This window comes from Zonotrichia albicollis, chromosome 4 (genome assembly GCF_047830755.1).
Source record: "Zonotrichia albicollis isolate bZonAlb1 chromosome 4, bZonAlb1.hap1, whole genome shotgun sequence".
Classification (NCBI taxonomy): Eukaryota; Metazoa; Chordata; class Aves; order Passeriformes; family Passerellidae; genus Zonotrichia; species Zonotrichia albicollis.
The window spans coordinates 71,058,585-71,076,611 of record NC_133822.1 but is presented as its reverse complement, the minus strand read 5'-3'; the positions used below and the strand labels follow the sequence as shown (position 1 = coordinate 71,076,611).

General features: G+C 41.4%; 1 protein-coding gene across 1 annotated transcript in view; it reads right to left on the bottom strand.

Annotated features, from left to right (window-relative positions):
- Positions 1 to 4,596: 4,596 nt before the first annotated feature.
- DERA (deoxyribose-phosphate aldolase) overlaps positions 4,597 to 18,027 on the bottom strand; it is a 44,674-nt gene continuing 31,243 nt past the window's right edge. Inside the window, exons 7-9 of the mRNA XM_005481864.4 lie at positions 12,233 to 12,345; positions 8,851 to 9,000; positions 4,597 to 6,987 (exon numbers count right to left, since the gene is read on the bottom strand). Coding sequence (XP_005481921.2) covers positions 6,931 to 6,987; positions 8,851 to 9,000; positions 12,233 to 12,345 — 320 coding nt within the window. The 3' untranslated portion in view covers positions 4,597 to 6,930. The remainder of the gene's footprint in view (positions 6,988 to 8,850; positions 9,001 to 12,232; positions 12,346 to 18,027) is intronic.

The window sequence follows — 18,027 nt, the reverse complement described above, 5'->3', positions numbered from 1 at the left end:
TGCACTTTAACCTGCATTCCACACTCAGAAATAAAGGAGGAAACCATGTAAAGATTGTTCCCATTTCACTGGCTGACCTGAACAAGCCAAGCAAGCCTTGCCAGCTCTCCAAGAAATGTAGTGGCCTCCTGTCCACCCTCAGCATGTCTTCAGCTATTTATTTAAATCTCCTTGAGCTTTAAACAGATGCAGAGCAGCTTTTCAGATCAGGAGTTTTGGGGGGCCATTCTGGAGCACATTTAGCAGAAGAGACCTGAAGTGACACTGATTTACAGACTGGCACAGGCATTTTGTGAGTATTTCCTATCTCCAAGAATGGGTGAGGTCTGGGCTGCCATGTGGGGAAAAAAATAAGTGCCTGTGAAGATGTTCCTCACTCTGCTGTCACCAAACACTGAAATAACCCATTTTAAAGTGCTGCAGAAACTAGAAGTCAGTCCCTGGTGCCTGGATCTATAGTTAAGAGGGACATTACTGGGTGATGTGATCCTACCAGATTGCAGGGTTTATTTCTTTACAACATTAGAGGACTTGTCAGCCCTGAAGGGACTGAGGGAGGGAGGATGGAGAGGATGAAACCACCTGGATGTGCAGCACTGCACATTTAAAGCTCCAGGTCCCAGGGCTCGGCAAACACAGCATCTATTTAACATCCCTGCAGCTTCTGGGCTTCAGCCTGAGAATTGCTCCAGCACCACGAAGCACAGAGCCTCCCCTCTGTGCCTGAATTAGGCTTTTCTTAACATTCAGAGGGAAACAACAGAAGTTCCCCTTTTCCTTTACAGCTCTTTCACTTTCCGCCTAATGAAGGTGGAATATAAAATGTTGAAGGAAAAAGCAGCTTTTCCCCTACAGTAGAATTTCTTTTTCAGTTATTTTTAATCTGACATCTGTTTTAACATGCACTCACAGGCTGCATTTATTTTAATTTTTTTCCCCTCCCTTGTGTTTTATTATTTACCTCCCGTTCCAAAGAGCTCACAAAAGATTACACTTCAGTGAAGCAGTAACAGCAGTGGCAATGACCTCCCTCACTTCTCACAACTTTTCTTTATGCCCCTCGGTTCTTCCTTTATCTGCATCTTCCCATCCCTGCCATCCCAGAGGCCTTGTTACAGCAGCTCTCACACGGGGTGGAGGCATCCATGGGGTTTTTTTGGAATTGGACAGACGTGCTGAGCAGAACACAAAGCCCTTTGTGGTGATGCTCATAGGGGTCTTAGGATGAGGGAAGAGATGAGAATCTTGACTCCATGTTTGAGAAGGTTAATTTATTATTTTGCGAGATACATTATATTAAAAGAAAATTATATATTAAAAATATACTAAAGAAAGGATTTCATCAGAAGGTTTGAAAGGATAACAAAGGAATGGAATGAATCATAAAATCTTGTGGCTGCTCACAGCCTCAACACAGGTGGCTGTCATTGGTCATCAAGTAAAAACAATTTCACATGCTGGGTAAACAATTCTCTAAATTGCATTCCAAGGCAGCAAAACATGGAGAAGCTGAAGCTTCTCAGCTTCTCAGGAGAAAAGATCCAAATGAAAGGCTTTTTCAGAAAATATGTCTGTGACAGCCCTTCTTGCTCAGAGCCCTGATAGTCGTTCTTAGCTCTGTTTCAATTCGCGCCTTTAAAGAAGTTCCACCAAGAAATAACTCTGTGGGTCAGCCTGTGCTTTGAAGAAAGCCCCAGACTCTGCAGAAGGCAGCCAGCACTGAGACGTGCCAGCCTTCTGACATGATGCTGGCTGAATGTTTCATTTCCCCTGGAAATGGAGATAACATCCTTAATCATCTTACGTGTAATTAAATTAAATCGCGGGGCACACGCCTTCCTCACCTCCTCCTAAGGAGCTGCTCGCTCAGGTCTGAGCTTTAGGGTGGAAAAAAGAAGAGTTCTCAGCGGATCAGTAATCTAGAGAGAGTTTCAGCACTTTGCAGCCCCAGGGCAGCCTCTCAGGCAGGGAGAGAGCAGGGGCTGACAGGCTCAGAGTGCAGCTCACCCTCCCAGCTCCTCCACTTGCTCCCCAGTTTGGGACAGTGGCAGGGACACCTAAGCCATGGGATTACCAAAAACAGCCTTGGCCCAGGCATAGGGAGGGAGCTGGTTGGCTGCTTTGCTCGTTTGCTTGTCTTGTTAACTAGTAAAGAGGCGAGAACTTGTGCTGGTGTTTACAGGGGTTCTTGGATGAGGGAAGAGATGAGGATCTGACTCCATGTTTCAGAAGTCTGATTTATTATTTTATGATATATATTACATTAAAACTATGCTAAAAGAATAGAAGAAAGGATTTCATCAGAAGGCTAGCTAAGAAAAGAATAGAAAGGAATGATAACAAAGCTTTCTGTCTCGGCTCTCTGTCTGAGCCAGCTGGACTGTGATTGGCCATTAATTAGAAACAACCACATGAGACCAATCACAGATGCACCTGTTGCATCCCACAGCAGCAGAAAATCAATGCTTACATTTTGTTCCTGAGGCCTCTCAGGAGGAAAAATCCTAAGGAAAGGATTTTTCATAAAAGATGTCTGCGACAAGAACTCCTCTAAGACTTTGAATAAAAGCAGAGCTCATGCTATTACTGAAATCGGAAAAACAGGTTATGAAGCTTTCCCTCATCTTTCTGGGCAGATCGTTATTTATCTTAGGGTGTGGTTACTGTGGTGTACTGCACCAGCTGAGCCTGCAAAGAGCCTGTTCAGCCTGAGGAAGAGATGACTGAGAGAAAACCTCTCCAATGTCTTTAATATCTGAGGGGAGAGTGTCAGAGGATGGTCCAGGTGTGCCCAGCTAGAGGACAAGAGGCAACAGGCAGAAACTGATGCTCTGAAAGTTCTGCATGGGCACAAGGAAGAACTTTGCTGTGCAGTGACCAAGCATGGACCAGATGGCCTGGAGAACATGTGGAGTCTCCCTCACTGGGTGTATTCCAGACACAATCCTGTGCTGTGTGCTCTGGGATGACCCTGCTGGAGATGGGAGCTTGGCCCAGCTGTGCTCCCTTCCAACCCAACGCATTCTGTGATGTCTGAGATTCCTCTTCTCCTTCCACACAGAAAGCAGGGCTTGAAAAAACAAGTGTAGTCATTTCCAGCATGGCTTCCTCAGTTTGTTAACATTGTTTGGGAAGCCCTTTGTTTTCATCTCAGCTAAAGAAGTAATTTTAAATTCATGCTTCCTCAATTCAGAGTTTTCAAACACTCCCTGTGATCTCAGAGATCTGAAACTTTTATGCCTCAGGAAAGCTTTGCTGCATTTTTCTACACCCATCACCCACTTACTCCTGCTTTTAAGGAGTGCAAGGGCTGCAAACGTTCTTGGTGCTTCTTTCTAAGCCTTTTCACCTCCTAATTTAGGATGGTTCTGACTCTCTGTGACTTTAATAGTAATAGGCAATCAGTAATTTTACCAGTGGTGTCTTTACATAATAAGAACACTCTTCTCCCTGTTACATAAGGACTAACCAGAAGGACAAATTTCTTTCTCTCTTGGACAGGTTGCATCTAAATAAAAGCAGTTCCCTCCTTTTACTCCTATCCCACACAATACATATCATCCAGCTGTGATTTCAGCAAAAGCTCACCAAGATTTGAATAAAACTTGCTCTTGTTGTTCGTGAGGTTTCTTCTCCCCAAGAGAGGCAAGGAGCCAAAGTTCCGAGTGAGCAAAATAAAATTAAAAGTAGATCAGATTTTTCTGTCTCAGTGGCATGTGCTGTGGTATATAATGTATGTTCCCTGCTTCACAAAGGAAATGAAAGAATGAACTATATGACTGATGAAATAAAGATATCAAAGTATTACTTGCCCCAGCTGATATGTGCACTTCACATATAATTACTATTTAATATCTTTGTTTCCTACAAACCAGGAAAAAAGCTTACCCTCTCACACAATTCCCTCTTCTAGTAAATAAGCTGATGCAGAATATTCTAGATTTGCAGCTTCTACTTTACTTTCTTCTTGAATTTATTCTCTTCTTCGCGAAGTAACGTGGTCTACAAAACGAAGCTATTTAAAATCCTAAATGAATAAGTGTTATAAAAATAATAAATTAGTATACAAGACTGACTTGCACAAAACATATGTTACACTCTGAAATATATTTAGACACGAGTGCATAATTGCCTGTTCCTTTTCTAATGGCCTGAAGCGCAGAACTGAATGTGAACTTTTCCCAGAGTCTGTGCAGCGATGGAGCACCGCACCCTCCACACTTCCCAGGAGTTGCACAAACCTCAGCTAAAGAGCAGCAGGAAAAAGATGGGAGAGATGGAAGAAAGGGCAGGGAAGGGTTGGGGTGAAGGGCAGCAAGCCTAGGATCAGCGGCCCCTTGGATCAACCTGGTCCCTTGCTGCTCCTGGTGGCATCCCTGGCTCATGTTCAACCCCTGACACCCCCAGGGCTGCCAGCAGGGTAATTGCTGGCTGGTAGCAGCAGCTTCTGCAGGAGGGGTGAGACACAAGGCTCTGGGTGGTGTTGGTGGCCCACAGATATTGTGAACATAACTTCAATCACTGTGGAGTTAAACAAAGACAACCAATTGCTCTGAAACACTGAGCCTTCTGCTCAGTCCCCGAAAAAGAACAACCTCCAAACCAGAATCATCTTTATTTGGATGTGTTTACAGACTCTGCTGCTTTTTTTTTTCTTTTTTCACAAAAGGTTTCAACAGAAAAAATATACAAACTACATTTCAACCCAGCTTCTGTGAAAACAGAGAAGTTTGGAGTTGCACAGTATTTCACAGTGTTTTAACATTCATGGAGAAGGGAAGTGGCTTTCCTCAACTCTTCAGGAACCTCTCTGCAAACAGAGCTGTCACCCCTGGAGTCACCAGCAGCAGCCTATGTGCACACCAAAACTGCTGACAGAATTTCTCCTGGCAACTTCTTCCATCAACACAGCCCCCATGGAGACAGTGAGGCTGTTCTGAGACTCCCCTTACACAGTCAGGTGGCAAAGCTGGACATCCATTCATTTTAGGGTACTACACAGAGTCCTCCACCTACAAACTAAAGCATCTCCAAAAAAAAATAGTTTCTATTGTCACTCTAATTGTATTAAATACAAGTCACAACAAAAAAAAGTGTGGTTTGCAAGTGGCATTACTTCCCACTAAGAAAGTATGGACATTTATAACATTTAATAACATTTACAGAGCTTGAGTTAACAGCAGCAAAATCCAGTGTGTGGTGGCTGGGAGGGCACAGCAGACTGGCACAGACCTGGGGGGAGCTGACTTCTCGTAAGAGGCTCTGTATTTCTGAAAGCTCACAGCAGAATTTTCCCCTCCATGTGCAGGCAGGCACTTGGATTTTTCCTTCATGAAATTGGCAACGAAAGCAGAAGGAAAAGTCAAGGTAAAAGTGGGCTATTTTCAGGAAAACAAACGTGAAAACAGAGTCACATCTAAGCCTCACCCTCTGTTGAGACCTAAGCAGAAGAAGACTGAAAGCCTTGGATGAACTATTTCCTAAGAAATTAAGGCCCATTTTTAATCCTGAGCACTTCATATAGGATTTTGCTTTCTGTAAATGTTGTTTTTCTTGATTTTTTTCCCCTAATCAGCTTTCCTATCTGTCCAAGGTTTTTTGTAGCACTCTAGTGGTTCAGGTGGTACAGCCAGATAAATAACAGAGTTATTATCTTTATAATAAATCTCTTTGTAATAAATGCACCTTGTAGCTTGATTTACAGCAAAATCCTCCTCCTCCTCTCACTTCCATGATGAGACCTACTTAAGTCAGTGAGACTAGTCATGATGATAAGATAATTAAGTTTTTAGTACAACTCCGGTTAGTGAGCAGAATGCAGTTCTGATAAAATGAATCTACCAGCTCCAGTCTGATATTCAAAAGGTGTTGGTGATTTGGGTATTGTTCTTAATGTGCTCTGAAAAAAGCATGTTTTTTTGCATTAAAGCATTAAACCCTGCATAGGGCACAATTCAGATCATCTTTTAAATTCATGTATTTCTTTTGGAATGGCAAAGTTGAAGTTCAGCCAGCCTAGCAGTGACACCTGCAAACTGACAGTCAACCCCCCTACATTAAAATGGAAAGATTTGCATGAATGTGTTTTAAAATGACAGGAGACAGGAATTGGAGCTTCTAAGCAAGTTAGACTAAAATTTTTAAGAGTGAAATGCCTAAAAATAGGCCCCTGAATGCATAGTTAGGCACCTATATAGAGACTGCTTGATTTTCAGTTGTTCTGATCACCCAGAGCTCCCATTAACTTCAGGAGCAACTGTGGATACTCAGCTGTTCTAGAAATCAAGCCACTTTTATTCAAGGGCCTAAATATGGATGTCTGCGCCCAAGTTTGGGGGGGAAAATAGAAAAAATAAAAAAGAGCTCTGGTTGCCTTTTTTTTTTTTTTTGCTACAGAAGAGATTTGATAAAAGAGAAATAATAGCCAAGTTTCATTCTTCTTTCCCCTTACAATGCCTGAGACTGAATCAACAGAAGAATTAATAGTGCAACACATCTGTGCCAGAAGATTTTGTCTGAGGTGAATGGAAATCTATTCCAAGATCAGTAGCTCTTAATTAGCAATCTGAAACATTCCATACATATTTCATATTCTGAGAATGCAAAGTGTTACCAGGCCACCTAAATCTTTTTCATAGTATTTCAGTGTTGCCATTAATAAGCTTTTCAAGCTGGTCTGAGGAACTTTGCAAGATTAACTTTGCAAATCTGTATATATTAACTATTTAACTATTTCAGAAATGCCACTTTTTTCTGCTTTTGGATCAAGTACAACCAGCAGACTTGAGCATATTTTTAAATACCATGATCTATGAAGAAGGGAGAATTAGGCCTTTAATTCTATCATATGCACTTGGTTGTCAGAAGACTTCTGAATGCTGTTTGCTTAAAGTCCTCTTTTGTAAAAGTAATCCTGAGTTGGTTTTGTGTCTAAGCCATTGCCAGTTCATGCTGAAGTGGATAAGAGCCAGTCACATGATAGAAAATCTGCAAGAAAAGAAGAAAATTTATGAAGGAATTATATATGACTATAAAGCTGCAAGTGTCAAGGAAGTAACAAATTAAAGGCATGCCAGATGAGGATGATAGATATTTGTTTGTGTGTGTGCATAAAATATGATGTAATACCCCTTAATATATTTTTGTTTGTAGAATATGAACTAAGGGTTTTTGCTGCTATGTTTGGAAGGAAAAAGCAAAAAGCAAAGACTCTTGCTGCTCTTATCTAAGATTTCAAAAAGAGCCAGGTAGAAGCCAATGCTTTCCTCTGACATCTGGTTCTGACTCTTCCAGTATGTTTGTTTTATTGAATATAATGACTGGGACATTTTATCTTCCACATTTTTAGACAGCACAGAACAGCAAGAGCTTTGGTCATGGCTGGGGCATTTGTGCAATTCCTGGCAGATAAAAGACAAAACCCTTAAGGAATCAGAACTAATGGTGCAACACAATCAGTGGCCGTGTTCTAACACCCAGCAGTGATGGCAGTGGCAAAGAGAAAGCTCATGCTGCTCTCTCATAACCAGGGACATAATTTCAGGTCAAGAGTGAGGCAGAGGGAGCAAGACAATATTATTCTCATTGCAGGAGTGAGCCAGGGATTTTCAGCAGTCATGAATATTAACCTGACACCTCTAAGCTGTTCTTAGAACATTTCTTAAAACATGTCAGTATTTCAATTGCTAGGAAATGTGAGGAAAGGGAAAAGGCTGGTGGTTTTGTCCTCCTCCAAAGCCCCTATACCTCTTGTTTTCCCAGCAGCAGCAACAGGATAATGACTCTCAGATATTTTTCTTGGTTAAAGGTAATATCACCTCCTCTCCTGGGTTTAATGAACATGAAAGTCAGGACCAAAAGCCTTCATGTTTTTGGTAGTTCCAATGACACTACACTGCTCCCAATTACACTGCATCCTTTGGGGCTGATACCCTGTGCCACTGATGTAGATCATGGATAGATAGGTCAAAATCTTTCTTCCTACTGGGAATATCTTCAACACGTAAAAAATCCTCTGTCAGCAGCACCCATACATAGGATGAGATGTGACTTTCTCCACAGGATGGAAACACACAATTGGAGGAGTTGTGGCACAGTGACACAGGGGTCTGTGAGGCTCAGCCACAGCTGGGAGTGAAGAGCAGAACAGTGCCAGGTGTGGCATTCACATTCTCTGAACTGAGAGAGACATAATTCTCTCTCTCCCAGGATTTTTCCTGGGGAAGGCAGTGAGAAGCACAGAGAGAAGAAGAGAAAACAATTCTGATCTTTATTCAGTGCTCCTGTTGTTTTGCACAAGTGGAATGTGTTATGGAGATCGTTTACCCAAAGTGATTTGGTTAACTGGACACAGGTGAAAGTTGTTTTGAGTGAGTAGCCAATCACTCAAAGCTGTGTCCTGACTGTCTCAGACAGCCACAGCTCTTTCTTTAGTATAGTATTCTTTAGTATGTAATTTAATATAGTATTAGTGTAATATAGTATAGTTTTAATAAAGCAATTGTTCTGAATCATGGACTCAGAGCACATTATTCCTGGCCTCAGGGGCTCCCAGCATCAATAGCCATGCATTTGAAAAGACTCTGTACATGCACAAACTGAGCCCTTTTTGCCCAAATTTTGTAAAATTTTACACTTCAAACATGGCCTAGACCATGGTCAGCTGCCCCAACACCAGAGCCCCAGATGTCTGTTAAGGACAGCTCAAACCTGAATAAACACTGAGCTGGAAGTGAACCTGTCACTAATAATGAATTAGAGGGATGTTCCATTTCTGCAGAAGCAGTAAGCCAGCACTTTTAGAATGATTGCTTTTGCTCTTCGGGAGTTGTGGAGCTGCCAACAACCAACCTGCTGCTCAATGTCTCCCAGCAAACTACTGGCACCCAGGCGGAAGAGCTCTGGGGTCAGCCACTCCACTCCCAGCTCCTCCTTCACCAGCATGAGCCAAGAAATTGCTTCCTTGGCTGTCCTAATGCCTCCTGCAGGTTTGAATCCAACCTTTAGAGAGAGAGGGAAAAAAAAAAAAAAGTTGAATACACATTTTCATCCATCAGCAACCCTAGAAGAGCAGTCAATGTTTGTAGAGCTGCAGTCTCAGCTCCTTACTCGAAAAGGACCTGAGTAAGAGGGTGGAGAGAGATGCAGGACTTCAGGTGGCTCTTCAAAATGCAGTTTATTGGATCCAAGAGGTTACAGCAGTCCAGGGTCATGGGTGACAGAGCTGTGCCCACAGCTGTCAGCTCCAGCTGCAGCCAAGCCTGAAGACCTTAATTCTGGTTACATTCCATTATATACTTTGCTGAGCATCAAGGACCAATCTATACCTTTACTTTTACCTCTGGCCTATCATAACTACTATCATTACCATATTATGGCTAATACTATCCAATCACATGAGTTAGTATGTTACAGGTTAAGTTTAAAGTTTTTTTTCAGTTTTCTTGCAGTGGGAAATTCTTAGACCTTTTTTCTACCTGCCACATTGGCATGTCTTGTTTGCCTGTGGTACCTTTCTGCTTGGAAAAGACATCTTTTTGTTTGTGGTCAGCTTATCCTTTGCTCTAAGTCATCAAACCTCTTTCCAACTTGACTTAACATTTGTTTCCTTAGTTGCCCAGCAAGACTGGCTCAGCAATTGTTAATTTACACATATATTATTCTTCTATATCACAACTCCAAACACAGAACAATAAATATACAACAATAGCACAACTCTAAAGATGCTGCATGTGAGGTGGCTGGCTCATGGGCAGCAGGGAGAACTGGCAGTGTTTTATAAAAAGCCTGTGCAGCACAGTTACACATTATTTGGCTGTGCATTCAAACCTATCAGAGGTTTAATTTTCACTAAAATTTTCCAAATGGGAGTTAAATTATGTCTGTCTTTATCAAAAATTGAAAGGTCTGTCCCCCACCACAGGCTGGGTGTGCTTTCAGTCCCTCAGTGTAGGATGTGTGTCATATCTGAAGGTGAACTGCCACATCTGCAAAGGCACAAACCCACAGTAAAACTTATTTTTGAGGTAAAGCATGTCTGGAATCCCATGATGTACCTGCTGTGCACTTGGCATGCACCCCTAATGCCAGTCCTTTGGTTATGTGCCATTTAAACATAAGACAGAGCTTGTGACACTCAGCTATCAAACCCCTCATCAAAAATGCCAAAATGTTGGCCTGTAGCAGGTACCTCAACTCTTGAAAAGCAAGGGGATTCAGGAAAAATTCTTCCTGTATATAAAAAGGTAAATCTGAACAACACATTGGTTCTTCCTGTGTTTCCTTCTGCCTTTACATTCTGCAAGAATTATCATTTTGTTTTTGTATTCAGGCTCCCAAAACCTCACTGCACTGAGGATTTCTTTGTGCCTTATGGACATAATAGTGGAATCAGAAAGTATCTTTTTTTAAATGTGTTTGGTAATCTTTTTTATATAGTGATTTCAGGACCAACAAACACAGAGTAAATCCTTCTCTCGTGCTGAAGCATTGTGATAATGGCATATTTCCAATAAGATTAAAAGGAACAAAAGCAGGAAAAGCTTGATAAATCCAAGCCACGAAAACTGTGGTTTTGTGGGTGGACAAATAGATGTGTGAGTGTATGCATACATCTGTTAATGTTAGACTTCCAAAAAGAATTTAAAGCCCAGCAACTGGAAAAGCATCTTCTAGATAATAAACAAAAACAGTTGGAATGTGCTTTCCCCCAGGAAGAGAAATTCTAATGAAATTTGAATTTAGATCTCTTCCTAGAAATACGACGTTTCTTTGAGATAATCTGTGGCAAAAACAAGTGAAACAGAGTTAATAAGAGAATTAAAACCATCATTCAGAACTCCTTCCCCTTTCAGCAGATTCTGAAAGCTCTTTTCTTTGCAAAAAAGCTGACAAAGACAAGCCTGTCCTCTCCTCCATTTACCAGCTTTCCAAACAGCACATCTGACTGCCATAAAAATGTAAAAGGGAAGGGGGGTTGGAATTTAATTCAAGAGCAGTACAAAGTCCAGCTACCACTTTCCTGCTGTTTCACAGTATTTCATTATTTTGCTTAATAAGTTCATCTCCTCAAGAATTTTCTCTTCACCTTACATTATTAAAAGTAATAAGTTTTTCTGGATTGGGGGTTTTCCCAACAGAAAAACCAATTTATGTATGTCCTTCAATAATGACAGGAAAAGATTATTTCCCATTATATTGCACACTTTTCATATCACCACCACAGCTTATCAGTCAATAAATGTTACTCTGCAACTTGTTCCTTTCCTTGAAGAAGTTTAATTTCTGTATTAACCTGCTTTTCCCAGGCAACGCCTTGCCAGAAAGCATCCCTCCAGCAGCAAAATTAGTTTGTTAAAGAAACCATTTAGAAATTTCTTGCCACTGATAATATTGTCTTCAGTTAATAAAAGTGCATGAAGTCAGTTTACATCTAATTCACTGGCACACACATGCACAGGGACACAAGCACTTACTCTTAATAACACATTTCATACCGTGAATGCCTCCTTTGAAAGCAAAAGGTGAATTCAACATTTATATCCAATTATGGGGACAAAGCTGGGCTAATGCAGCTTGTGGCACCCAGCACTGATGCCCAGGGGAGTTGCTGGTCCCAGGGACATCACTGGATGGTGCCCCCACAAAAACAAGACCATTGGAGCTGCCTCAATTATTGTGTGGCAGACAGAAAGGCAGGAGGGGAAAGGAGGAGCTGGGAAGGATGAAAGTTTGACAAGAAAGTCTCACAGATGTGTGTGCTTGGCAGAAATATTTTTGAATGAAAAGCCTGATGAAGGAATAGAGATGGAAGCAAGTTTTGATATAGAAGAAAAGAATTGCTGAGCCAGTCTTACTGGATAACCAAGGAGGCAAAGGGTGTGTTAGTTAGAAGGGGTTTTTATGGCTTAGAGCAAAGGATAAACCCACAATGTGTACATTGGACAGACTCAATGGCTCTACATTTGTATAGCTCTGCTGATGGTTTTGGGAGCATGTCAGCCACTATCAGCCCTGTTATTAATGGACATGACCACCTAAATGATGAAAAAATTCAAATCCAGATGCAGCAGGGACAGCTTTGATTGCATGAGATTTTATGGAATGAAATCACAGTTCTACAGTTCTTCAAGGCAGGAAACACAAAAGTAAAAAAAAAATACTAATATTAGCAAATCAATCCTATTACATTCTTATTTCTTTGATTAATTTTTACAGAGTTAATGAGACCTACCTTGTAGCCAGTTTGCCAGTAGTACTCCTTAATGGCTCTCATCATGACTATGCCAACGGGAAAGGTCGCGTTTTCCACCTCCTTTCCTGTAGATGTCTTTATGAAATCAGAACCTGAAAGGAAATAAAATGTTTTGCAACAGTTTTAGAACAACGGTCCCTCTGCACATACAGGTTCACAGCCTCAAAGATGCCCTCCTGCTTCACAGCAATTCTGAAGCATTCCTTTACACACATGTCCCTGTGGTGTACATAAATCAACATTTCAGTATTTCCACAAGGATCTTTGAGAATAGAAATTATTTGCATCAGGTTTTTTTCATTTAACTTCGCTTCTACTTGGTCTCACGTCTGACAGTCTGCTATTGTATCTCCTGCAGCTGTTTTTAAGAGAAGGGAAAGATATCTCATATGTGTTTACTAAACCAGCTGTGTAGCACTGTAAACCAAGGGAAAACTCCTCTTTTATGCATTTAGCAATTGTAACATTGCAAGTTACTGTACTTAAATCCACGGTCTGATTTAATGCAGCCACAAGGTCAAAACATCTGTGTTCTTTAAAGAACAAGAGTTAGCCTTGGCTTATTTTTTCCTGTTTTTTCACTGGTGAGTAATATTCTCCACTGCCTACCTTAAAAGTTGTGTAACATTCTTGTGTATTCTTGCTGCTCTCCCTTGGCTTGAAAGAAATCCTGAAGCACAATGTAACAAAAAGCTAAGCAACTAACAAAAAACATAATGTGCCTTGCAAGGCATGATCCAGCATTGACAGAACACAATGACAAAACTTCTTTAATTTCATTAGGACGCACTTCACCCCTAGGAACCTACTTCTTAGAAAAGGTGTACTGTGGGATCATTAATTATCAAAAGTAATTGGGAGAAGAAGAGGGATAATTCAAACATCATGTAGTAGTGCATCATCCACTTAAGTCAATTGGAACTGCATCTGCTTCCACTTCAAATTTGGCTTGGGGTCCGTTTTATGTGAACGATGATGCCTCTACAACATCCCCTGGAGGAGGGAAGGGAAGTTTCAGCACTGGCTCCAAGCAAGGAGTTGCCTTGACTACGTGGTGTGAGCTGCAGCACAGTGCAGGGAGAGCCCCCCTGATGGCACAGCTGGGGGCAAGGCAGCACAAAGCCAGACGTGCTCCTCTGGCTTTAACACAACCAAATCACACCACCAGCTTTGGTGTTTCTGAGAACACACAACCAAATGGCACCACCAGCTCTGGGGTTTCTGAGAACACAAAACCAAATGGCACCACTAACTCTGGGGTTTCTGAGAACACACAACCAAATGGCACCACCAACTCTGGGGTTTCTGAGAACACACAACCAAATGGCACCACCAGCTTTGGGGTTTCTGAGGCCACACAACCAAATGGCACCACCAGCTTTGGGGTTTCTGAGGCCACACAACCAAATGGCACCACCAAGCTTTGGTGTTTCTGAGAACACACAACCCAATGGCACCAGCAACTTCGGGGCTTCTGAGAACACACAGTTTTCTCTGTAGGCTTCCTGACCAGACACCATGTCAGACCAAGGTGGTTCAATTGCACCCTCCTGTGACAGCTCCCATTCTGGAGAGAAACAGCAATTTTCAGGAAAGATCCCAGCTCCACAGAAAGTGCAACGTGCAAAAGAGGCAATTAATAGCTGATAGGGCTTTGCAGAGAATGGAGCACACAGGAGAGACAATTGACTTGCACATTTCAGAGCTGCTCCCTTCCAGAGAGACACCATGGACATCTGATAGTCGCATTAAAACAAGGAGCAGTGCAAGTGTAACTTCAACATCACCAAATTATATTTTTAATTTCCCTTTCGAAATGTAGCACTTAAAGTCCTTCAGTGCAATACTTCTCATTTTTTTCTGCTATAAGGTAAGTCAAAGCTTTTATAAGTCTTATAATTACAAGTCTCTATGGTACAGTTTCATTAAAAACTTTCATTAAACAACAGCTGCCCTTGTATATGGTCCTCTAATCAATTTGGTCAAACAGAATGACTTCTAATCAGCTGTTGATAAAAATAGAAGATGAAATTTTAATTCTAATAGATTAACCACAAACTCAAGATAGTCTTCAAAATCCATCTAGTTCTATTCTCCAGTGGATTTAACGACTATTCAGCAACTCATTACTAAATAGAACAAGATGAACATTTTCCAGTTCATTAAAGAAATGTACTATGTATTTTTGCATTGTCCTCATGATTCGTTACAGGGAGTCTTAATTACAAGATAATGGATAATGGTTATTAAATGCAGACTCCAGTAATGAAGCTCTATTCATTTGCGAGCCTCAGAGACTGCAAAGAGGGGAAAATAAAATTACTAGCTTCAAAAGATTAACGGATCAAATTATTATTCAATTTTGAAAATCTCATTCAGACTTCATAGAAACAAGAAGAGATTAAAAACTAGTATTAGTACAAAAGTTGTGCATTTATATATTTATTTTTAAATAATATCTTAAGGCTATTATGAGAATAATCAGCTTTAGATGTGATTATTAGACAAACATACAGCCAATTAAGTAGCATCCTCTAACAAAGAAAACAATACATTTTTATTTGCTGAACAAATTCTTTTCATGGCACAAGAGCTTGCCAGCAGGAGTGCAGGCAGCCTCTTGCACAAGACAGAGGACCCACACTAGCACAGAGAGCCACAATGGAAGGTGTTGTTAATGTTTGAATTTCAGCAATGAAAAGGGGCATTTAAAAAATCAAGTGCTGACATAAAAGGCATCTCATTAAGCAAACTTTATGCCAGCCTTGTGGTAATAAGGTAGTTTCATCCAGTCTATTTCTTATTCAATATTCCAAAAACTTGAATAAGAAATAGTTTAAGGAATTTAAACAAGTTTAAGGAATTAAGTTCAGAAGGAGTTTCACCAGGAAATTTAGGTGATGATTTAGAAACCTGAGTTTTATCACCCATCTTCTCATCTTCCTGTGAGCGGATGCACTCAAAAAAATCAAGGCTAAGGCTAAAATACACACTGAATGGCTTTCCCCTTCCTTAGAGTAGATTTCGTGATTCAATGAAGCATTAAATCCAAGATTTCACAAAATCAGTTATTCAGGGTGGATTTCTAGGCCTGGAAAAGACCACACTTTCTACTTTTATCTTCCAGTGTGAAGCCACAAGAGTACATTTCCTTTAAAGGCAGCAAGTCATGTGAGACTCACTGAAGCAGGGAGATGGGATGAGCTCAGCTGGGTAGAACATGGTGCAGGAACACCAAGGTTGTGGGTTCAACACAAGCAGGCCATTCACTTCAGAGAAAATCCATTATATTTCTTCTATTCTAGATACACAGCTCTGTTTATGGTCTCCCAAAAGGTCAGCAGGGCTTCCAGAACTGGCTTGCCCTGTGGCTATCCTGTGCATCTACAGAGATTTCCAGCCCACTGAAGCAGAGCATGAGAAGTGGAGAATCTTATTCAGATGACAGCATCCAGAAAACACACTCTGATTCCATAATTAAGCAATAAGGAATAATAAGCAGTATAGCAATTGTGGAGTAATCACAACCTTTTGGTTGTGAAGTGTTTCAAATGCCCTTGGGGAATGATTATCTCCTGATACCTACAGACTCTGTGCTGCTGCCTTAGTCTTAATAAAGAACAAAGATGTGGCTGGCAGTTTGAAACAATAGTTTAGAGAGAGATGCTTGCAGAGGGACAATTATGCCCTGCTACTCTGTAAGTATTTGCAATGAGCACAAATACATCTTCATTGCTGCAACTGAGTCATAACAATATGCAGTGGCACAGGGAGAACACAAATCCTTCCAGGACTTCCAGGACTGGTGGCAAACAGTGGCATTCTGCAAACCCACCTGCTGTTTCTGCTGACAAGGCAGCAATGACAAAATAGTACCCTATCAAATGTGGATGAATTTCCATTAGCAAGTCATCTTTCTATTTTATGAGCACCCAAACTAAGGGTCTCCAGATTCACACACAAATTAGCCTTACTAGGGGTGACCAGGTTAACAACCCTCTGAAAATAAGAGGCAGGGCAAGACATAAAAGGCTAATGTAGCAGCTAATTCTTGTCAGTTGAGTCATCCTTAATTGTCCCACTTACACGTCTTTATCCTGCTCCAGCAGAGAGATAAATACATCCCCCCTTAGCTTAACTTTGCCATGCAGGAGAAGAGAACACAAAGCTGTGACATCTCACTCTAGCAGCAGCTCAGCAGGTAGATTTAGCTCCATGACATGAGGCTACACTGCCAGACCACTCGGTTAGGTGCCAATGCATCTTTTCACATGGCTGTGCCTCAGCTGCCATTGAAAAATGCTGGTTTATAACTTGGTCTGTTGAGAACTGCCTGGTTTTTTGCAACTCTTTTTGAAAAAGTGCCTGCACAGAGGGGAAAAAAGTAAAAATCCCATTACAGGGGTCCACATTTAGTATCTGTTTACAAGGAGGACAACCTTCTGAAAACCCATCCTACCATCCCAGCTTGGTTTCTAAGACTCAGAATGGATGCTCCCTTTCTTGAACAGCACCTCCAGTAACAGGGGCTCTGCAGGCCAAACGATGCCCTCAGGAACACTTACACATGCACACAAAGGGACAAATTATCAAGTCCATACTTGTGCAAAATTCCCTGCAGATGATGTCTGAAAGAATTCAGCCTTGCTGAATTATGCATGGCTTGCTAATGCACTGTTGCAGCCTCCACCACAGGTCTCCACAGAATACCATTATTAATTAGTATTAGTTTCTTGTGTGCTCATTTAAAATGTTTCTTTAGAAGGTTCAGCAGGAAGAGCCATGCCACCTTCTGTTGCTCAGCTGCACAAGCATAGGCACTTGCTATTTTTAGAGAATTCCTTCCAATCCAATCCAATCCCTGTGTGGCATGGAGCAAGAGGAGATAAATAATTGACACATGCTACAGGTACAGAGGACAGATGGAATCCCTGTCAGGGCTGGGAGATGCCAGGGGGCAGGAGTTCAGGAATTCTGTGCTGCTGGAACAGCCATTCCTCTTCCTTTCCAAAGAGGAAGCAGCAGGAGTGACTTGTTATGGGACAACAAGGAAGTTTAAGGAATTCCTGTATTGTTAAATCTCATGTTTATTTACCAGGATCCCATTTTTTCTTCTTTGAAAGGGTTTGCCACATACTGCACTCAGTATATGACCTACGTTAACCTTATTTCTTTTTGCAGATGGCACTACTGGAGCTGCTAAAGCAGTTGCCTAATGACACATGACAAGCCAAAGGCAGAAAGAAGAGATAAATCAAGGAATCCCAACAACTGATCCTAACCTTACTATCACTGGGAAAAACCAGACCTTTCTCTCAGCTTACTCACTTGCAGTGCTGATTTCCCCTACAAGCCATTCTGTGGGGTATTTTTGCCACACTCCTGATTTTGAGCAAGACTCAAAATACAAGAGACATCAGAAGAAACCTCCCTCTCTAGCATGGTGCACCCAGGGCAGGAGGCAATGCTGGTGGCACAGCTCTGGCCCCAAATTCCCAAATCCATCCACTCCTCCAGCAGTTACTGAAGAAGAAACATAAAGCTTGGCCTCTCCTTTCAGACAATGCAAGCACTCAGCACTGAGCCACATGCTCTGGCTAGGGTGGGTGAAAAACCAAAATGCTATGGGAGAAACTTGATTTTAAAATCTCCCCCTTTAAGCTTCCTTTACCAGCACTGAAATTCATAGCATCATTTCCTTGTTCACACTTAAATTAACCTAAACAATGATAAACTAGCTGAAACTGTGATATAATTAAAACAGCACTGGTCTA